Raw genomic sequence first — 23,093 nt, forward strand, 5'->3', positions numbered from 1 at the left:
AAACAGCGCGTTCCTGTGCGTTGTGAGCCCTTCTCTATCACAAGGGCAGCGAGAGCAGCGTAGATCCACCCTCACTGTTCTCCATGTGTTGAGAACGGACGGTGACTGTGTGGGTTCCCCTCTGGAAACTGTGGATAGTGCATGTGGAGCACAAGCGTCTCTGGGCTCGAACAGATGTGCAGACACCGCTGTGCAAACGCTCCGTGCTGTGCTCTGGTGCGTTTGTGTGTTTGTTCATGTTCATCCTTAGCATCGCTGCCATGACGCTGCATATCCCATCGTTCCGAAGCAACACCCTAGAATGGTTGTCGAAGATGCCAAGGGACCTGAGAGTGACTGAATGGGTGAGGAAGGACTGGGGAGTCTTAAATTAACTTGGGTGAGGAAGGACTGGGGAGTCTTAAATTAAAGCCAAATGGTCCAGAGTTTGTTCAGGGGAGAGTAAAAAAAAATAAAAAATCAACCAGACCTGCTCTTTCCTGAGCAGCTGCTCCCATGTTCAGAGGTACCTGAACTTCTGCGAACTGGTTCATTTATTTCTAGCCCCGAGTTAATTTCGTGAAGTGGTGCCTCTCGGCTTTCCACTATCGCTGCTCTAATCTGAGCTCTTCAGTTGGATTAATGTCGCGGCCTCCATGACAGGGCAAAATTTGAAGAGTTTCTTGCGAACAGACATATTATACATACCAATGTATTTACTTTTCCTGTAGACTGCATACCACCAGTAAGAAAGAGTGTTCAAAAATCTGTTACTTGGTACACTCTTCCACCTACTGTATAGCTTTTGCCTGCTTTCCAAAAAGGTAAGGAAAAATCCAGCTTCTTATTACTTTATTCTCAAATTATTATTATGGTTATTATATACATGACTAAGTGAGGAATGTGCATTAGCGCAGCTGTGTTACAACAAGTATCTAACTTAAAAATTGTTCACATATCCATTACCTAAAGCTCCCATGTGAAGGGGTTGCTTTGGAAAGGGCAGACCCAGGACCTGGGTGGTTTTAATCCTTGTGCTTTGCCCCAGCGAAACAAGGGCCTGGTGGTCTTCTCCTTCCCACCGGTGGAGGTGGGTCCCAGTAAAGCCTTTTGGAGACGTAGATATTTGGTAACAATTTTAAAAAGGAACAAACAAATCATCAAAAGTTAATTATGGCAATCAGATCTAACAACTAACAAAATACTTTCTGAGTCATTTCTAGCAGCTTTACCAGCAGGGTTGCTTGGCAGCATAAAAATAAAGTTTGCTAACGTGTGAGCAATCTCCTTTACTCTAAAATTATAAATGGCTCAAAAAAAGGTTGCAAAATATATATATTTTTTTTTCCACTGTGGGTGATCTCAGTGAGCACTCCTGAATAACCACGAGTGAACAATTTTTGAGGGCTGGCTTTTTCTGAGTGTTGTGTCTGCCTACGTGGTGATCTTGTGAGCTAATTTTGTATTTGTCACTTCATCGGCTTTTCTGCTGAAATTAGGGGAATGAGATAGCATTTGATATTGGAGACAATTAACCTACTGTCGTGGTTTGGGACTCTAACAACCATTAATAATTATTTCCCGTATCTTCAATTCCGTGTGCGTGCTCAGATGTCTTTGCCCACTCCTTTGAGGTTTTGCCCAGGTATGAGAGGTGCTGGCCTGGTTTCTGCAGTACTGTGCGGTTGGTGCCAGAAGAAATTGCCGTATAGAGCCTTCAAAATGTTTAGCTGAGCTCTAATAGGTGAGACCTTATATCAGCAAAGGTGGGAATGCTGCTTGAATTGGGTCTCTGAGTCATAGGGAAAAAAATACTAATATCATTAGCTGGTGTAAATTGCCACAGCTCCAGTTTCAATTTGACCGGAGTTCTTGCGAAGTGTTCAAATTGCTTTTTATTGTATTTGAATCGTGCCCATTATTCTAACTTACACAGCTCGGGCAGAAAGCCTTATTTAAGGTGTGAAGCTCTCTACGAACATCGGAATGACCCGCCTCGGTGGAGGGCCCGACTCAGAAAGGTTGATGGTGGCTGGTGTCAGGGGAAATATAACAAAGTAGTGGGAGAGGAGAAGGGGCCACTCAAGGCATTATTGCAAATCAAATGTGAAAGAGTAAAGGGCGACTATGAGAAGATGAAATTGCTGAAGGAAGGGGATGAGAGGAATAGGGGAGAGATGGAAGACACCCTAAATCTAAGGAGAAATCACTTTTTTATATAAAATCTAAAAACCATTTAAAATTTAAAGAATTAGGAGCTCTCACAGATTTCTAAAAATTAAAATTATTTTTTCCATGTAACGTTACTGTATAATGTCAGGAATTGCTCTCCGCAAAGGCACATGATTTTGTCATCCAAGTCCTGTAAAAAGCGAATGGCCATTCAGATCCTTTAAGCAGATTTTTAAATTTGGGTCACCCCAAGCTATGAAAACGCTAGTCGAGGATGGTTTGGGCTTGTGAAGGTCTTGCCCACACCAGCGCTCTTCTGCATCAGGTCCCGTTCTGCATTTCTCACCCAGGAGCGTTTCTGTTCAGCTGGGCTGGTTGCTGTAGCTCTGGTTGCTATGTTTTGATTTGTTCTTTCAGGAATACAAAACAAAAAGCAGCAAGAGACAATATACTGTATTAAAAGCAAAGCAATGATATCAGGAAAACATCAACGTAGTTGTAAATTGACACTTGTTTTGCTAGCAACGTATTTGTATGTAGGTATGAACACAGTGCTCAAGCCATTACTTGACTATATCGGTTTCTGCTATGTGATGCACGGAGAGACGCATTTATGATGCTTTTAAATTGTTTCCTGTGAGTGACAAATAGGATTTCTTTACTGTTGAGACTGATGAAAATACAAGGCTGGAAAAACTCTACACGGTATCTGGGTCAGGGGAAAAAAAATTTCCATCACCTGAACAAGGCGAAGAAACACTAAATGCTTCTGTAGAGTCACATTTGGTACTGTACAAATACCTGCAGCACTTTTCTCCTGACCCATCGCCAAGCAATATGCTTACAGGTCAGGAGGAGAAGACAGTCCAGTGACTAAAGTGCTTGTGATACCTGAATGACCTGGATCGGTCCCTTGGGCTTTCAGAGCCTCCCAGTGCAAGGCTGCCGTGCTCCCGTGGAAGATGATGTTGAGATGCTCCTGCATTGCAGATGAGATCATGTAAGTCCCAGAAAGACAGCTCCTGTCTTCTGCTGCCTCCTGGACCTGAGGAACAAGGACCGTAATGTTTTGAGGGTAGCATGAAGTCTGACGCTTCATGCCAAGGTCAGTGACTTCTTCTAAGGTGGCGCAAAGAGTACACGGCTTTCTTCGGCGTGTTGCTTTGGCACACTGGAGTTACTGGGCATTTTGCCATGTATGTAATACAGACTGTTTAACAGGGGTTCGCTTCCACGTAAGAAGGACAAAGAAAACCATGGCATGGGTTACTTTGCTGCTGGGGGAAGGACCTGAGTGATGCTCATGAGCTTGCTGTGCTCTGAAGTCTGCCATAATATTCATAAAAGCCGTCAAAGAGAGGCTGAATGGAGAGTGTCCCCCTGCTTTTTTGGTTGATTATTATTACTGGGCATTGTTATTTTGGTTGCTTTTTGCAAGGAGATAGTACTGGTAGTCCTTCAGCATTCAGCGTTGGTTTAGCGGGGATGATGGTGAAACACTGCAACTCATCAGAAACCTTTTATTGCTTGTCTGTCTTTTCTGCTGAACTTTGACTCAGTCTGGGCCAGATGCTGAGCATGTCTAAACCACAGTGGTCCCATTGCTTTGAAGAAGAAAAGTCAATTGGTATTAGCTGAGGCTCTGGCCTCAGATTTTCAAACAGCAGCTAACCTTTCCACCTTAACTATGTGCCGCAGAGCTCGGCTGCGAGGGGTTAAGGACACAAAGAGGAGCAGCAACCTGCTCAGCAGAAATGTTTTCTTAACTTTGGACTGCAGCTGGCAGATCCTTGAACTTTGCGTTCCTGTTGAATTCACATTGGGGTTCCCTTTGGCTGGTCCTGCGCGCTGCTTTGGGCAATGAATAGTTCTCCAGTAGTAACTGAATTAATTTGAAAATGCCAATCATTGTACCTCTCTGCAAGGGCAGAGCTGGGAGGGTTGGCTTTTACACAGAGCAGGCCACCAACACCGCTGAGGCTGTTAAACAATTATGGCCCTATTAGGAGGGAGGGTAGTTCAGCCACCATCCGAGGCAAGGGCTCTCCTCCAAGGGCCTGGGCCCAGTGTGCTGCTTCCAAAAGGTTTGTGGCTTCTTTACAAGTAATTTTTTGGCTTGATCTGTATGCAGAGGAATTTCCATGGTGATTGCAAGTGCTGAGATCATTTGGAAGGTATGTGCAGCACCACGTTGTGTGAAGTCAATACGTTTCTTGGTCATATCTCTCCTAGAATGTATATGCAATTACTCAGATTATGCTATAATGAAGGTGGTGTGATGTGAGTCATGACATGGTTTCAAAATGGTCTTGGGCCTATGTTGAAAGACGTAAATAGTTCCAGTTCCCCTCTAGTGCCAAGGATTTTCCGTGCCTCTCCTCCTCCTGCGTGCAGTCCCAGGGACCCCGGGGCCACCAACGCCTTCCAGCAGCAGCATCTCTGGGGACAGGGCAACTCTCTGAAGGCTTTGGGTCTGAATTGTGTGGTGTTCTGTAGCTTGTCACGCCTTAGAGTATGTGGTATACAATAATTATTTTTTGGATTGAAGCATCATTTTTGTTTTAAATCTGGCTGGTTTCATCCTGAGAAAGTGCTCTGTGTTTAACCTCACTTGAAGGATTTTCTGTTCAGTGGAGACTGCTAAGAAATGGGAATTTGCAGTCAAAATTCATAAGCAAAAGACTTTGACAGGTCTTCACTGCATCTGTTTTTATTCTAGAATGGCTTACTGAAAAATTAAACATTTACCATAAGTTTCTTCTAACGACGTTATGCTTATTTTGAAAGTATTGCACAGAGGTACATCTGAATAAGCCCATGCGACACCACAAATTAGTCCCTAATATGTATTTTCCTGTTTCCCAAGTTGTAAATGGTTTTATTGACAGGATAGATTCCACTTCATTTGGCTGATCATGGGACGAGTCGTGCTGGGGGAGCCCCAGATCTCGCCCTTGGTCTGTGCAAGAAGCGGTGCAAGAGCGATGGCATCGCCGCCCACCGAGTGCGGCTGCCGCGGCGGCACCCCCCGTGCCATGGTCTGTAAAACTTCATCTGCAGAGCAGATTACACGTGATAGCGGAGGCACTCAAGCATAAAATGGATGAGCAAAATTCACTTCCCTTTTAGCAAGTTTTTCAGTTGGAATCGGTTTCCTCTCACCCTCCTACTGAAGGGCTCAGCTCTTCAGGAGCACAGGCTCCTCCCAGGTTCCTCTGGGGTAGCGAACGTGGGTGCTCCAAACTACCAAAATGGGGTTAGGGGATGGCTGGTCCCGTTCCCCTGCAGGAGTTCGGCTTCGCGTTTTGTTTCCACCTACTTACTGCAGAACCTGATTATTTTTCCTCTTGTTCTCAACTGATACTTCAGCTGCTCTTTAGAGTTGTTTTGGACGTGGTGTGAAGGACCATGCCCTGCCCATGGCAGGGGGTTGGGCTAGGTGGCCTTTAAAGGTCCCTTCCAACCCAAACCACTCTATGCCCAGGGAATAAATTGGGAATCAAAGGAGTATCTATTTTACTGCAGCAAGGTCACTGCCACACCGGGGCTGGTGCCTTTCCCAGTGCCGTACACTGGGTCTTGTCCCGCTGCTGCAGCCTGTACGTCCCTCACCCTTTCGTCCCAAGGGAAGGATCAGGGCAGGACTCGCTCTGTTTCTGTCGGGAGACTTGCAGAAACACTGCTCACCACTGATCGGGCGGCACTTACTAAAGCTTTAGCAAAAACGTGTTTGCAACTGACTGCATTGTAATTGCTCCCCCTCAGGAGCAATAGCTCTTATTTTTATGTAACTTTGCATAGCATTGTTTGATAAAGCAGATAAAACACAATTTGCTGTTGTGCCACACTATGAACCGTAGCTGCATTTTTTATTTTCCTTTTTCTACAGTTCAGAGGTGATTTTTTTTTTTTCCTCCCTCTTGTTGAGATCACCACATCCTTTTTCTCCTGAGCTGCTTTCCCAGTGGTCATGACCAGCTGGGGACACATGTCTAGGGCTGGTCAGGAGATGCTCACAGGTCCCTTCTACGCGCCGTCAGGCTGTTTGCACTCTGGTACTTTTGCAAATTTAAGCCAGAAACTGGCACGTAAGTATTTATTCCAGAAATTACTTATTCATTAACACACATTTACCAAGCTGCAGCCCAGCTACATTTGATGAGGTTGAACAGCCTTTAATTTTGTACACACCGAGGAGTATCCATAATGAAGCCTGTTTTCCAGGGGTACGATTTTGCAGGTTTGATATTGTCTTATTTACTTTTTAAGCTAGAAGATCTATACAGATACAGCCTCTAAAGAGATGAAGATGTGCAGGACTAAAGTACCTTAAGACCAATATGCAGGAAAGAAAATACAGTTTGGTGTGCTCTGAAGAGTGTTAAGTGAAACTGAAATGTGCTGTTGGATGTTTTTGACACATTCATTGGTTTGGATGAGTTCCCTTTCCCGTGCTGTCCCCAGACCCTTCTTCACCAGCACGACCGGGGGCTCCGGGGCAGAGCAGAGCCCTCCCAGTCCCCACGGGGCAGCGGAGCAGGACCCCATCCCCCCAGCAACCAGCTGCTCTCTCCAGGTTTCTCCTTTAAAAAAAGGAAAAAGCAGGACTTTTGTTCCAAGAATGTAATTCCTCCTCCCCCCGCCATTTGCATTTGCACATTCAATTTGCATTTTAATTTTTACCAGTTTCTCAAGGTCTCAATATCCATTTGAATCAATGTTTTCCTTCAGGTTTTATATATCCATGACAGCATCCTGTTGCCCGGCAGCCAAACTAGTGCCACAAATTATTCTCTCCCTAACCATCTTGTGGGGTTTGCAATTATCCTTCTTGGCAATGCAAGGTTAGACTCTTCTCATGCCATTTCAGACTGTGAAGGGTATCCCTCACAAAGGATATAGATTTTTTAAACCATGAGCAGTATGCGTTGTTTTAAATGCTTCATTTAAAACCTCTTGGAAATAAGATTTTGCATCTGTTGCTTGAGTGAGACCTAGAGGTAGGTCAGGGGAAGCCAAGTCCTTTTGACTTTGTTAAGCATAGCTGGACTCCAGCTGCTTATGAGATTATTTCTTTAATTAATATTATTATACGGCCACGAAATTTTGCTGGAAAAACTCTTAAGTGTGCTACTGAAAAGGCAGTGGGTACCGTGAGACCCTGGGGAGTCTGCAGCCTCCAGGGCAGCGCAGTTCCTCCGGCAGCCTGGGCCGGGTCCCCTCCTGTCCGAACGCTTCGGGGTCGGTTACTTTCTTTTCACATCGCAAAATAAACAGATGTGATGATGCACTTTAATACATGCACATAATTGCATGCTCCTGTATTAATTATTTTGCACACCTTTTATGACTTACGTGATAAAAGAGTTGTAAATATGCAGGAAAGTGTCAGGCTTTCAAAAAACTGAAATTCTTTATGCATTTAAACGATCACCTTATAGTTTGAGGTTTGAACAATGCTGGTTAAAATGCTTATTCATGGCTATAAGTGCTTTGGATATTAAAAGCTAGGTAGCTAGATATACATCTTTGAGACACAAATGAGTATTAATTAGTGTATTAGTATTAGTATTCCTCTTTTGTTCCATTGTTTCGCGTTGTCATTTTATGTGATCTTTTTTCCTAGGCAATTTGGAAGAAGAGTGAGCTGTAAATTTTGCATATATCGTTATACCTCGTGGACCAGTCCCTCTCTCGCTTTTTTGACTAATAAACTCTTAGTAGCGCCAAGTTATCCCTTTGACTAATTTATCAGTCCTTACATCCTCTCAGGGAGAATTTGTCAGATTCATAAATTGTAATATCAGGGAAAAGACAAAGACTTTTGGCTCTCTTGTCTTCCATATATTTATGACGACTCCCCTTTTCTCCTGAGCAGGGGAAATGTCACCCTGACAGGACCCACCTGATGCTGTTCTCACATGGTAGCTTGCTGTAGTCTCTTACGTGCGCTCACATCCTCATCCGTGTTAATGAGGTGACTCAGACACAGAGTTGTAGGATTATGAAATCAGACTTGACACTCTCAGCTCAATTTCACTGAAATCACTGGAATTTCCCCAGGCCAGGACATTGCAATATTTGGAATCATATTTCTACCCAAGCAACAGGAAACCTTACGACTGCATTTTGCAGCTTTTGCGATGTCTACTCTTTTGATTGTTATTGCTATTGCAATTACAACAAAAGTGTCCCCAAGAGCAGCAATGATCGGTAACGTCCGGTGCAAAACCTGACTCAATATGATCATGAATCTTCCACGCCCAAGAAAGGTTTACAAACTCAGGCACATAATGTTGTCTGGCCACTAAGGATAAAAGTGCAGATAGTTTGACTGGAAGTAGGTAGAACAGACATTTTAGGAGGGTACCTAAAGGGGGCCTACAAGAAAGCTGGAGAGGAACGATATACAAGGGCATGTAGTGATAGGACGAGGGGTGATGGCTTCAAACTGGTCCATGAGATTAGATATTGGGAAGAAATTGTCTGCTGTGAGGGTGGTGAGCCCCTGGCCCAGGTTGCCCAGAGAAGCTGTGGCTGCCCCATCCCTGGAGGGGTTCAAGGCCAGGTTGGACGGGGCTTGGAGCAGCCTGGTCTGGTGGGAGGTGTCCCTGCCCAGGGCAGGGGGTGGCACTGGATAGTCTTCAAGGTCCCTTCCAACCCAAACCATTCTAAAGTTCCATGATTCTAACAGCTAGTGCCCATGAAGTCAAAGACTGAAGGAAGCATGTGCTAAACTTTGTACTGTGTTTTGGCCTCTGAGGTAGTAAGGAAGCTGAAGTTGAGGTTTTACAATTTAGAGGATTTGCAGATTTTCTTGAATTTGTGCACAGATGGTGATTTTTGGCTGCTAGAAAATTGTTTTGCCACCATTTTAGTTTGCCTGTGGTTATTACGATTGGTTAATTGCATTATTAAATTATTATTATTAGCAGTGAGACAAGCAGCCATCACCAGCCGAGGCTGCAGATGGATTTCCAAGGCAGTGCCCATGGTATAAGGCTGCGTGTGCCCCATGTCTCCGGGCTGCCGCTGCGGAAAAGCCCCGCTGCGGTTAAACGCTGAGCCTTGCTGTGCAGACAGGACAGAAGAGAAAGGCCTTCAGTGCATGCTTGAGACGCAATATTCTGGGAGAGAAAATACTTCTAACGGACTGTGAAGTGCAATGGTTGTGCTTAAATTCGCTGCTGGGTAGCCGTTCCCTGGTGTATGTAATCCAGTTACCTTCAGCTCGGTGGCAGTGGTGAGGGATCTCTTCGCTTACGCACATCGCCCTGCTCAGTTCTCTCCAGCAGCAGCCAGTAGCACTTGCCTTGACATATACATTTTATTTTCCTGTTCCTCAAAGCAGGGTATAATTTTTCCTTTTTTTTCCCACTTAAAAACCCCCACTTTTTAAAAAATCCTGCGCTGAATTAAACCATCTATGAAGAAGCTCTGCTTTGGTTCCCGTGCAGGGCTTTTACAGCCGTCAGCACCAGAGCAGCTGTCGCGTACTGCAGGGAGTAAAGGACAGTGAAAGGAATTATTTTAAGGACGTGTAACATCTGGTTTAGAAGCGAGTAGCTTACATTTGTGATGAAATCTACACAGACGATAAGGTTAGGTGCAAAACCTGTATTAAATGAGTGACTTACATTTTTTTCCCCTGAGGTACAGAGGAGTTCTGTTCAGAGCTGAATACTCACTGACGTAACAGGATTGAACATATGTGGCAGGGAAGTTGTCAAGAAAAACCCCCACCAGCAGATCTGGTGCGGGAAGGCTCCCTTTCTCCTTTTCCCAGCAGAAAAAGGGAGCCCGTTCCTCTTGGATTTGTCTGTTGGGATTGCAGTTCTCGGTTAGACCTGGGGGGCTTCGCTGCTGCCTTTTTACTCAGAACGAAATGTCTTGTCTTTTCTTTTTTTCTGTTGTGTATTTTTCTGAGATTAACGATGGTTGCAGTCACTGGAGCCCAGTCTTTGGCGAACGGCTCACAGGCGAGCAGGTACCAAGGGTTTCCACCAGCGGGCAGAACCAGGGGCAGCAGGTTAGCGGGAAGAGCGTTTGTTCACAAACTTATTGAAAATTTGGTAAGCGAGTTCAAAAAGCTAATCATAGTAATAATGGAGTAAAAAGGCCAGGAAAAATGAAAAGAAGCAATATTACAGGTAAATGAAGCTCTCAAAATAAAGGCGTGCATGTTCTGGGTGCACGATTACAAGCATGAAGAAAACGGTTCAAAGATTGTATAGACAAGAATAGACAAAACCCCTGGCTGGTACCAAATCGCGGTGCGCTGGGGTGTGCTGCAGCCGACAGAACGAGGAGACAACGATGGCTGTCACAATACCAGACCTACCCCAGCGACTGCGCTGTGGCGCCCCGGCACGGGTGTCCTAACAGGATGCAAGCCTGTTCCCGCGTGCCGTTGTATGTCTTCGGTGATTTTACCCAAGCCCTGATATATTTTGTCACCTTGTGGCAAACAAACCCGTAGAAAATTCCGGTGTGGCGCTCGGAAATGCCAGTGCTGATGAACTGGAGGAGCGTGTGAGTAAAACGAGCGTGAGACACAGCTGGGCATTCATTTGTCACTGACACAAAATAATGCTGTAAAATGAGATAGATATTATTTTATGTTGACACAGATAGCAAACAGAGAATATATTTGCGCAGCGGGGGCCTGGGTTTGTTTGTTTTTTTGGGGCCAGTAAGCAGCAGCAAATCAAAAAAACGGCACATAATAATTGGTCTTTCTCAGTGTTTCTCTCTTGTTGCAAATAGGCACCACTTTCACACCCAGCGTCTCTGGAAAACATCACAGCGTTGTTTTTTCTCTTTATTGGGTTCAGGACAGGAAATGTGTGCATCTCTTTCAGTGACGTATGGGGATATGTTAAACAGGAGAGTGTCCTTTTGTTCACGAAAATAGGTATTTTGACTTTGGGGTGAGCTTGTTGGTTTTGAACTCCGTCTGATACCAAGGAACAAAGGCATGCTTTTATTTTCTAGCTGTAGTGCAAAAAAAGGAAGGGAATTAGGTTAATGGCTAAATACATGTAAATGCCTGTGAAACACAACAGACGCACATAACAGGAGAGAAAGGCATTCCAGTCCCGGGATCTGATGTTTGGCTTAGTTACTCCTCTGTAACTTAGAGCGCTGAGTCTTACTTGGGAGAAGAGTCTGGCACTACATCCAGTGAGATGTCTGTTCTTGCTGTTTGGTGGAAAAAGAAAGAAAAAAACGTAGTTGCCATAGTTACACCACTTGTCATGATGCTTATCATGTCTGTGGAATAAAGAGCCTTATATTAAATCTGTACTCTTATTAATATCAGCTGTTTAACATTTCCAGGATATTTGAAATCAAGACTTTCTGCAAAAAAATTAAACGTTGATTGCAGCAAAATTGTACTGTTCAACCATGCAGCTCAGAATGTAATTTTGTTAGACGCTGTATTACAGAATTAGATACCAGGAATGAGTTTTCCAGTGAATTTAGCCTCTCTGCACTTCCTGAACATTCTTGATTTTGCTGTTGAGATGTTTGTTACTTGGAACTCAGGGCCAGCGAGTTCAAGCAGGCCAACTTGGAGCAGAGGAGGGGAGGTTCCTCCTGTCAGGGGAGGAGCTGCACCCCGTCAGTGCTACAGCGATGCGTTTGCTCCCTACTGAAGTCGTCCAGACTTCCCACCTGAGAGGCACGAAGGTTATGATTGCTGGGCACGTGCATGTGTCCTCGTTTGCTTTCCAGGGCAAACACCCCCCAAATATCCACGTAGACTAACGAACACACAGAGGCACGCATTCTCTGTGGAAGAATCGGGAGCCTGCACATCATTGTAATGCCAAGAGACCTGCAGTTTAACGTTGTATTATTCTTCTGGCTTAAGCTGGTGTGCCAAATTATAAAGCGTTAGAGGAATACAGTTTAAAATGGTTTTCTTACATGTGCAGCGGAGTCTAATGTTGACAGGGTTTTTTACTGATCTCTGATGACCCTTGGTGGCCACCCTTGCCTTTTGGACTTTCTTGTACAAGGTTCGTCTCCTTAGGGGCAGTAAGACAGTGTCATCCTCCCAGTGGTGGATCTCGCCAGACATGGCCCGTAGCCAAATGTCCCTGTACTGCACAGACGCTGGTTTATATGGTGTTAATCTTACCAGGGCTGGAGCTCTATAGACCCCCTCTCTGGAGGCAGAGGCAAAGCAAAGCCACCCAGCGCTGGCTCCAGGTCCCATGCAGCCAGCGGGGCATCTGCCGGGGCACCGAGGCACCTGGAGAGTAGAGGAGCCAACCAAAGTCCCCACCGGGCTCTGTGTGTGTCGCAACAGAATGAAACGTGGTTTCCTGAGGAAATGACCTGACGAAAGGTTTGGCACCAGTTTCTTCTGGGGTTGTGCTGATGCAGAGACACGGAGACAACCCAGAAAGGAGGTTTTGGTGCAGTGTGAGTACAAGACCAAAGGAATCCTGTCTTGTGTTGGGCCCCCGTGTACAACGTGCTTCACAGAGGACATAGACACTGCCCCGAGCAATCAGGATATGTGAAAAAGTCTCCATGAACAACTGTACAAAATACAGCTTTGTATCTGGTGCTTATCAAGGGAAATTCATCTCTTCACAGGAGAGGATGTACCAGGTAAGAACCAGTTACCCATGGGATGTTGAAGTGTTTGTTCAATCTTTTCTGTCACTATGTTTTCCTGGAAAGAACAAATGGAGCAATAAATATGACACTTGTTGTTATTTAAAATAAAGCCACGACCTGTTTCTCTAACACAGGGAAGCTTTATTCAGCGTAACTTTGTCATCCATGTCCAATGATGGCTTCAGATTAACAGTCCTTTGGCGAGATGTTGTTTTTCTCGCCGTTGCCTGGTTCCCTTGACATACACGTCAGAAGCGGGGCTGTGGTTTGCTCAGAAACGTGACCGATGGCGTGAATGGGCAGTTTATTGACTGGGAGACTGACTTAGACAAAATCCGAATTCTGCAAAAGTTTCCTCTCCAGGTGTCATCTTGGTTTCAGTTTTCTATTGAAAAATAGTACATGTTTCCAAATTGTGAGAAATAGGGATCTGGTTCTGACTCTGTGAGCGCCCGCATTGCTCAGTTGAAATGGGCTGATTTGCTTTGGCCCAGGTTCTAGCAAGGCTTTTGGTTTGGCACTGTACAGATACAGCCAATGCAGTCAGGGGCTGTTTGGAGGGTAATGCACTAGTTTGTATGAAAAAAAAAAAAAGGAAATAGAGTAAATAATGGAATTGCTTGTAATTCATTAAATGAGTAAACAGAAAATACCTTTGTAATCTAACTCAGTATGAAACCCATAACTGAATACAGTTGGGGGGAAAAAAAAAAGAAAAAAAAAATGTTGTTCAGTCTTATGTTCCTGTTGTTTGGCAATTGCACGGAATTTTAGTTCTCTTGATTTTTTGATTAAGTACAATGATTAATTAGAAAAACATTTTCAATTCTTTGGTGACTGAATGGATAAACTAGGTAGACACGTAGAGCACTATTTCCTGGATGTAGGTGTAAGTAAGAAAATGATTACTTGCGTGACTACTTTATAACCATGTATTTCCTTGTATATCTGCAGGGATTTGTTTGAAGAAGTGCCGGGGTATTGCTAGGACAGGGACTGACTGAAGATGGGTGCTGTTCAGGCAGAGTGTCGGAAATGAGTTTGGGTGGGATTTTCTCGGTCAGGTCCTCAGTAGCGGGAGAGAAGGGAACAATACCTTGTGGGATCCCAGGACAAATTGAGAGATGTGCAGCCAGCTGGGAAGCATCACTCCAGCGCCGGGCAGGGGAGGGCAGCTGCAGAGCCCCCGGCTGCGTGAGGGACAGGGAGGGGCAGCAGTGGCGGAGGAGGGGACAGGGAAGGCGGCAGTGACAGAATCACAGAGTAGTTTGGGTGGAAGGGATCTTAAAGCCCACCCAGTGCCACCCCCTGCCCTGGGCAGGGACACCTCCCACCAGACCAGGCTGCTCCAAGCCCCATCCAACCTGGCCTTGAACCCCTCCAGGGATGGGGCAGCCACAGCTCCTCTGGGCAACCTGGGCCAGGGGCTCACCCCCCTCACAGCAGAGAATTTCTGCCTCAGATCTCATCTAAATCTCCCTCTTTCAGTGTAAAACCATTCCCCCCCTCCCACGGCTCCCCTCCCTGATCCAGAGTCCCTCCCCAGCTTTCCTGGAGCCCCTTTAGGGACTGGAAAGGGCTCCAAGGTCTCCCCGGAGCCTTCTCTGCTCCAGGCTGAACCCCCCCAGCTCTCTCAGCCTGTCCTCCCAGCAGAGGGGCTCCAGCCCTCCCAGCATCTCCGTGGCCTCCTCTGGCCCCACTCCAACAGCTCCGTGTCCTTCTGCTGTTGGTGCCCCAGAGCTGGAGGCAGCCCTGCAGGGGGGTCTCCCCAGAGCAGAGGGGCAGAATCCCCCCCTCACCCTGCTGCCCACGCTGCTGGGGATGCAGCCCAGGCTGCGGGGGGTTTCTGGGCTGCCAGCGCACATTGCCAGCTCATGCTGAGCTTCTCATGACCCCCAGGTCCTTCTCCTCAGGGCTGCTCTCCAGCCATTCTCCTCCCAGCCTGGATTTGTGTTTGGGATTGCCCCGACCGACGTGCAGGACCTCACACTTGGCCCTGTTGAACTTTGTGAGTTTGGCACGGCCCCACCTCTCCAGCCTGCCCAGGTCCCTCTGGATGGCATCCCTTCCCTCCACCATGTCGACCGTTCCACACAGCTCGGCATCATCGGCAAACTTGCTGGGGCTGCCAGAAGTGGAAGGGGCAGTGGCACGAGGTGGTGGAGGACATTTAGGAGCCAGTTCAGGAACGAAGTCGAGAGGTAGAGAGGAATCATTTTCTTATAGCTCTGACTTCAGGACTCCTTTGGGATGTTTTTGGAGATCACTCAGGTCATAATTTTAATTATGTTTCATGCAAACTGTTTTCACACTTGGCTTTAACAGCTCTCAACAGAGCTTGGCTTTCCAGGTAAGATAACCAAAGTACTATTAATTGCTTTGTTTTAAGCAGGTGAAAATAATTTGCTACTATTTGTTATCTTTCCAGTCCACAGCATTCAAACAGAAACATTTTAAATGTGGTTTAAATGAGTATGTTTTCTGTACCGTCGGCTCCAATTAAGGAGTCATATGAATTGGTTTTGTTTCTTCCCTGCCATAGTCTCCTAGAGATTTGGAAACACATTTCCGAAGATCCTGTGCACTTTCCTGGCAGGCTGCTGCCCGCAGTGAAGCCGGTGCGTTTAGTTGATGGGAGGGTTGGTACAGAGACTCCGCTTCCCGCTGGGGATCGTATCTGCCTGTGTGCTCCCCGTTCCCCCTGGCTCCGAGCGGGGATTCCTGTCCCCCAGCCTGATCCCCAGACCACATTTCCCCCGCTACGCGCACGGCGTGCCAGCCAGCTACACGGCGCTTCCTCGTGTCGCGTCTTCTTTAAGCCTCTCTGCAATCTTTCATTTGCTGGAAGCATTGATAAGACTTTCTGCTGTTTATTCTTTGATCCCAAGGCTGCAGATACTTTCAAACTTCACCTGACCCAGAAGTTTTTATCTGCAAAGCAGACGAGTAGGAGATAGGAGGGAGAGGTGGACAAACATGCTCAAGATTGATGTTCTTCAGCAGTGCAATGCTTCGTTGATTTTAGCTTTTATTTGGGAAGGTAAAACTAATCCTTTGCTATTGCAATCTTATTATCCGACTCAAAATCTCATTCTTATTTTTCAGGCAAAAATATGATGATTTTTCAGGGCCTAAACGGTACGTGTCTGGCTCTGTTCTTTGACACAAAGTCACGTTTTCTTTCACTTGCTTGGATGGGAAAATTAATATTGACAACAACCTCTGGATTTGTCTCTGAAGGCTCCTACCTTAATAATACCTTGCCAAGTAGTCAAAGGTGTGGCTGATAAAAATTATCTGTTAGCCCAGTCCTGAGGAGGCTGAAAGCAGTGTCTGTCACCGCAGGTAGTTTAGATCATCTTTCCAGCTTAACAAAAGGAGTTTATTGATGCTGACAGAGTTATCAGCACAAGCAGTTCAGAGGCAGAGAAATAAATGACATGCTTTTTGTTTGTTTACAGAGAACTATCACTTTCGTTGGGAAATATTCATAAACGATGAATGCCATATCTCACCGTTGCAAAGGGGGGACGTGTATCACATGTCCCATTTGTGGCCCATCTTTAGAGCTTGTAAGAATGAATGCAGGTAAATATAATACCCTTCAGAGGAGTGGATTTCCTCTGCCACTCAGTTTTGCCCTTACTACCGGCGTGTCTCCCATCAGAGGTGGTTTTATTTTGGTTGCTTGCAGCAGAGTGCTTGAAAACCACAAGAAGCACAAAAGTGCTCCCTGTGTCCAAGTGGGAAAGTGCTATAGAAGTGTTGTAAGAAACCAATAACTTTTCTGCATTATTTTATACTGTACTGTAAATTTTTACGGCGAGCACTACTGGCTCTGCCCTCGGCTCCAGCGGGAGCGGGACTCCGGCCGCGGAGTGTGATACCACCCCTGTCTGCAGAGCTGCAGCTTAACTTAACTCCATTGCATGGTCTCAAAAATGGAAAATGTATGTTTTGTGCTACATTCTGTAGGGTTTTTCTTTATTTGTCTTTACAAAGAGCGCTTAAATTTGCTGTCAGGGCAATGTTAGGGAAGCATAACGGTTACCCCATGCCGTTAGGCAAAACTTCCAACCACATGCAGCTGTATTTCTTTCCTCTTGTGCTAGAGAAACCTGGCTTTGAAGTCAGTGCATGAGCTAGAGTTCGTTATTTATCTAGTGCGCTATATGAAAATGTGCCCAGCTTTCAAATAAGCAATTTGTTCTTCTTTTCTTTTTCTCAAGAGCTAAGTGCCATGTGCAATGGTGCATACTGACTTTGCAGAATAATCTTTACATCATTTTGTGGGTTTTAGGGTGATGGGTATGATAAGCTTCCCATCCTTTCTGGGATTCATTGTGGGAAAGCCTGCTTCACTGAAATTAATGGGTATTACTCAAAATGAAATCAGAATTTTCTAGCTTTGTACGGCAGTGCAAGCATCTGTCTAATACAGTCGCTTTCCCTATGTTGTCTGAGCTTAGAGTTTCTTCATCCCTATCCAGATAAAAGTTCAACAGCAGATTGGTCTCAATCTAATACATTTGCAGAATGACCAAGCAAACAGCTACTTTATGTACTCCAGCCCTAACAAGCTATCTTAGGCTGTAAGAATGTCATGTCGTTGCCACTTTGACCTGAACCGATTTCTATCATTATGCCACTATCTCACCCAAGAACTGCTTTTCTTGTTCTTCCTATGGGATACCTTCTCTGCTCTCACAAAAAGTGCATTATAAAAAGACCCAATGAATTAAAAACATATGCCTCTGATAGCAGCTACTACTTGAAAGCCTTATAAGCTAAAACAGACTTTTGTTTAAAAGACAAACCTACTTCAAATCCCAGTGTGCCCTGGGGAACTGGCAAGGTCATACTCTTGCTTGCTATTAAATCCTTCTAGGAACTTCAAAGCAATCCTCGTTAAAAGAACCCATTATATTGGATATTTGTAATTGTTACTCATGGCCCTGGCGCTATTCTGTACGGTATTTTGCCAGTCCCCTGGGTTCAAGGCTGGCTTCAAGTGCAGTTGTATCATTCACTTGACGAGCTCTGCAGCCTGCGTTTGCTTAGGGGCTGCATGATAGACGGGGTAAATAGCCGTTTCTAAAAGGGATAATAATAAGAAAGCCCTAAAGGTAAAATGGAGCCCTGGTCAGAATATGAGGAATTTAGAAGTGGAAGCTGTGTAAAGTGACGGGTGTGTGAATGCTCTTTAGATAGAAATACACCTGCAGCATTTGCCCAGCCCTGCGCTGAACAATACATTTGCATGCATATGCATAAACATAATTATTCTAATAATTTGAAGTAATCGTTTCGTTATTAATTGCATTCTGAACGCAACAGAGGTGAATCGGGTGAATCCAGGTTATCAAGTGTATATAAAGCAGCACTGAAGTGCAAGATTGCGTAGGCTATTTTTCTGGTTGTGCTCTCTTGGCATTAATCACTAATTCAAGATTTCAAGGCGCTGCTGTTCACCCTGTGATCTCCTTCTGAGGTAGGAGCTTAGGAACATTATCAGCGTTTTGCAGATTGGAAGCGAAGACATCTGAGTGGCATTCGTAGATGTAACTCATAGATTGGTTGGACATCTGGCCTCCAGCCACCTTGTTTGCATTAGTAGGGTTGAGCCAGTAGAGAATCTGGCCTTGTCTTCCTAAATTAGTGTGTGTGCACACGTGGGGGAGGCTGCTTTGGTTTTTTGTTTTGCAGCATTTGACATTTTTGTCACAGCTCTTTAGACTTCTAACCTTACGCACTGTATTATGTGTCTACGCTAGGTAAAAAATATGTCCATATGGCTCAACGTGCCTTGGGGTGATTGCAGCCAGCTTTGGGGTTTTCTTCACCACTTCCTATTCCACCAGCTGGACTCTGCAGTGTCAAATCCCACGCATGTGGGTCTTCCTAGCAGCAACAGAATCACAGAATGGTCGGGGTTGGAAGGGACCTCTGGAGATCATAGAATCATAGAATTGTTAGGGTTGGAAGGGACCTTAAAGATCATCTAGTTCCAACCCCCTTGCCATGGGCAGGGACATCTCCCACTAGATCAGGTTGCTCAGAGCCCCATCCAGCCTGGCCTTAAAAACTTCCAGGGATGGGGCTTCCACCACCTCTCTGGGCAACCTGTTCCAGTGTCTCACCACCCTCATGGTGAAGAACGTCCAGTCTGAATCGACCCATCTCTCATTTTAATCCATTCCCTCTAGTCCTACCAATCTAGTCCAAACCCGCTGCCAGAGCAGGGTCACCCAGAGCAGGTTGCACAGGAACACGTCGAGGTGGGTTTGGAATGTCTCCAGAGATGGAGACTCCACCACCTCTCTGGTGAATTATAACTGGGGGATGCTTTAAAAAACCACTGCCACCAAGTTGCTTTTGCTTTCCAAGTAAAGGTGGGATCGTTCTGCTCGTTCTCCATCCATCTCAGTGTATAGTCAGATGCAGTCAGAGAAGTTCTGCTGGGCTTGCAGTGGGAGCGGTGCCTGGCATGGAGTTGCCAGCAGATTCTGCTGCGTTCCTGTGGCTCAGGGCATCTCCCAGGGCGGGCAGCCTGTGGTTTGGAGGTGCTGTACAGAAATAAGCCTCTTGAAGGACATACACCACAGTACAGGAAGGTATCTTTGGCAGATAGCTGGCATGGGTTTGGGTTCGGTAGTTTCTCTGGGTTAAGGTGTTGACCAGAATGTCACGGTATTGACCCAAGGTGGGCCCAGGAGAGACAGCTGAGGGGTCACCCCCGCGGCTGCTGGGCTGGGACAGCTCAGCCAAGGCCAGCGCTGGCAATGCTGCTCCTGCCCGTTTGCACGGGGACGACAGGTCGCAGGGGGACTGTGAGCTGCTTGTTCCTCGCGTAGGTCAGCATGGCCTCTGCAGCAAATCAGGCTCTGCAAATTTAATGCCGTTCTGTTGCAAAATTCCTAAATGCATAGAGTCAGAAAATGAGACAGTTGTATTGTGAAAATTTTGAACAAAATATCTGAATATATGAATATCTAAATATATATTTGTAATTTTTAAAGCCCTTAATATATATTTGTAATTTTTGAAACCAGGCAAATTATTTGTTCTACGTTTATCCAATGAACCTAGTTGTTCAGGGCTTTTTCCAGTTAAAACCTGCAGGACTTTTTTATTATTCATATTCACCTACCAGCTGTCCTTAATTAGTTTGAAGAGTTTGGCTTCAGAAACCTTACTCCATGATTAATCTTTTTTGTGAGCTGTTTTCTTTATATATATATATATATATACATATATATATATGTTTGCAAGGCTTTAATCTTCCAGACTACAGAGATGTTTTTTTCTGCCTCCCCGCAGGCAGGAATCTCCCGGCTCAGGCATTCAGTATTAAATATCAGGAACGCTTCACCTGCACCCATTGCCCGCTGCAGAGAGCCCTGACTCCTCCGTGGAGGGGCACAGACACGGCTCGGGGGGGGAACACAATTTTTCAGGCTGCGGTTTGCAAGCATCTTTCAGTGCTACCCTTCAAATGCTTCAGCCAATCTAATGAACTTCAGCAAAGCCAAAACAAATATCGTAATGGCAGCGGGAATACTTTGATACCAAACTCATCTTTAAGCAACATCTGAAGGAAATATTCCAACCACCCTTGGAAGAATTTTACAGCTATTCCTAATACCCGGTGCATTTCGTTATTGCGGTGGTCATCGCCTGGCAAACTACAGCACTTCAGTTTAAATGAATAAAACTCAAGAAGAGATCAGCACTAAAAAAATCTCTACATTCTCAAAAAAGGCAGACGCCCGAACCAGAGCGGCTCCTCCGGGGACTGCCCGTCAGAGCCGAGCGAGAAGAGGACATCGTCCTCTCCCCGGGGCCAGAGTCCGTTGCTGGCGAAGGCAGACATCATCAGTTCGGCGTGTCAGGAGCTTTTGAAGTTCTCTCCCCAGAAGAGCGGCAGCTGGCTGTAAGGAATCGGGCCATCAGCAGGGGGAAGGAGAGGCTGTGGCGGGGAGAGCTGCTGGAAGGGAGGCCTGGCTTCGTCCTACTCCAGGCAAGCTGCAGCTTTTAAAGTTATTTTTTCTTCGTGCAACAGATCTTTTTTATTTTCCATAGCGAAGCAACACAGTTGCGAATGCTTCCCTCCTCCCCAGGAGGAGGGTTTTGCTATAAGAGCTCCAGCGTACGGAGTAGGATGTGCCATCTCTGGGCCATCGTGTGCACGGGGCCAGAGCAAGGGTGGGACAGACACATGGGACTGCTCTACCAAAGGCCATTGGAACAAAGCTAGAGTTTAGAGGAGCGTGGCCATAATTAAACTCCAGCGGTTACTTTAATTGAACTGAAGGCCACAGTGCAGTTGTGGATTGTGTAACTTCCCTTACGCGCTAGTGCCCTGCAAAACCGATGGAGCTGGCCCTGATCGCGGTGGTGGCATCTCAGACTTGCAGAGGGCTTCTGACAGGTATCCGTGATGGGGAAGCGGCCGCAGCGTAGCAGTGGGGAACTTGGAGAACTGGTGGCACTCCAACAGGCTGGAAGATGGCTTTGGCAGCCCTGCAGACAGCTGTGGCCCTTCCATCCAGGAAAGTGTCTGTTCATTAGCAAAGTAAATTAAGAAAATGTCGTCTCTGTGAAAGATGAGCTTTTAAATTGAACTCCTCCACCCATAGATGAGAACAGAGATACGCAAGCCTTGTTTGGTTCCTTCAGGAATGACCCTGCAAGCCCGGACTGAGGTTTTGGTACAACCAATACTATGTGCGTGGAGGTTCTGGTCTGGTGCTACCTAACGCTGTTGGAGAAAGAACCAGTGGTGGATGAAGAGGATGACTAAGCCTTCCACAGCATTCGGCTTTTCTTGTAACTTTTCTCCAGAGGGGAATAACCCAATCGTGTGAGCTGCACTCGTTGTGGGAGTATGAATCAGAAGTCTGAAGGAAGCAGCCGCAGACCTCCTGCAAACCCGACTCTGGGGCAGATCTGCGCTGGAGCCATAACCCTACCGTAACCGGGATGCTGGTCACGCTGGGGCTGGTGCTTGTGGTCCTCACCACCACAGCACCTACCTAAACTTCTCACGCGGAGATACGGAAAAGCTCCTTTACATTACAAGCACTGACTGTCAACGGTGCAAATGTGTCTGGACTCGCATAATCCACCCGAAAAGGTGGTGGTTGCTAAGCAACGCGGCCCCGGTCTCTTTTTATGCCGTTTTAGTTCCTTCTCAGCTTTATGTTCCACGTCTGGGGCTGCTTAATTTGATCCTATTTGCAGTGACAATTTAGGGTCTTGTGCCTTGGATACCAATTCACACAAAATGTACCAATTGTCACACTGAAAATCACATTTGGTTTTGGAGCTGGTGAAGCTGAAATGGGAACTGAGGTTTGTTTCCTGCCGGAGAAGCATTGCAAGCCCGTGCTGTACCGTCCCAACACCGCCGTGTCCCGCCCGACCCCTTCCAGCCTCCCGTAGTGCTCTTTGATGGTGTTCAATGAATTAATTACGCTGTTCGCAGGTTCTGGCTTTTCTAGTGAATTAAGCAGCCTCAGGCCTCTCTCTCCCCCTCCACGTGGTTTCGCTGCTCTTGTAACATGCAGAACGTCCTTCTCCAAAACCTGAGCCCACATTTCCCAAGCGCTGGTTAAGTGAAACTCCCGATGGGGCAGGGCGGGTGGGAGGGGTGAGGCAAAAGGGGGGAGATGAAATCAGTAGCTTTAACAATGTACGACACCCAACCGGACTAGAGAAAAGTTATTTTTTATAAAGACAAACAATTGCATTTCTCACAAAGAGTTTGTGACAGGGTGGGGTTTCCAAGTGTCTCGGGTTTCTCCTGGATGACCCCTCAGCAGAGAAGATCCTTGCCACGGGCTAGCGTTCGTCTGGAAATACAGTTATTGCCCTTATGCCTGTCAGGATCCTATGGTGGCATCACTCTCAGTACTGGGCAAAAATAAGAAAGAAAAGCAACTTAAAAGAGCAAAGAAGGATGAAATCTTATTAAGCAATTTGAAACATATCTGAAAAAAAAGGTAAGGAAAAGATAAACTTAAAATATAGCTGACACCACCCACTTTCATTCTGGTTTTGATTTTCTAGCATTTCATGGAGATTACAAGCAGCATATTAGTAATACGTGCCATAATACAGTGTGTCACAAGAATGATGACTGTACACATCTATACAATTCTATTACATAATGGTTTTTCTATTAATTTCCAAAGTGTGTTTGCTCGTCGTAAGCAGCCCTTGCCTCTCATTGCGGCGTTCTGTATAATCTGCTCTTTCCGGTGCTTCCTCCGCTGGGTTCTTCAGTAATTGCTAAGGACAATCAT

General features: G+C 45.9%; 1 protein-coding gene across 4 annotated transcripts in view; it reads left to right on the forward strand.

Moving 5' to 3' along the window:
- GRM7 (glutamate metabotropic receptor 7) overlaps positions 1-23,093 on the forward strand; it is a 304,695-nt gene that overhangs the window by 274,729 nt on the left and 6,873 nt on the right. For 2 of the 4 annotated variants that reach the window (XM_074603377.1, XM_074603380.1), the window contains exon 10: positions 711-803. The exons of the other annotated variants lie outside the window; for them this stretch is intronic. In XM_074603377.1, the coding sequence (XP_074459478.1) occupies positions 711-781 (71 nt within the window). In that variant the 3' untranslated portion in view covers positions 782-803. The remainder of the gene's footprint in view (positions 1-710; positions 804-23,093) is intronic. 4 annotated transcript variants of the gene reach the window in all.

The sequence above is a fragment of the Larus michahellis genome, chromosome 10 (assembly GCF_964199755.1).
Source record: "Larus michahellis chromosome 10, bLarMic1.1, whole genome shotgun sequence".
Lineage (NCBI taxonomy): Eukaryota > Metazoa > Chordata > Aves > Charadriiformes > Laridae > Larus > Larus michahellis.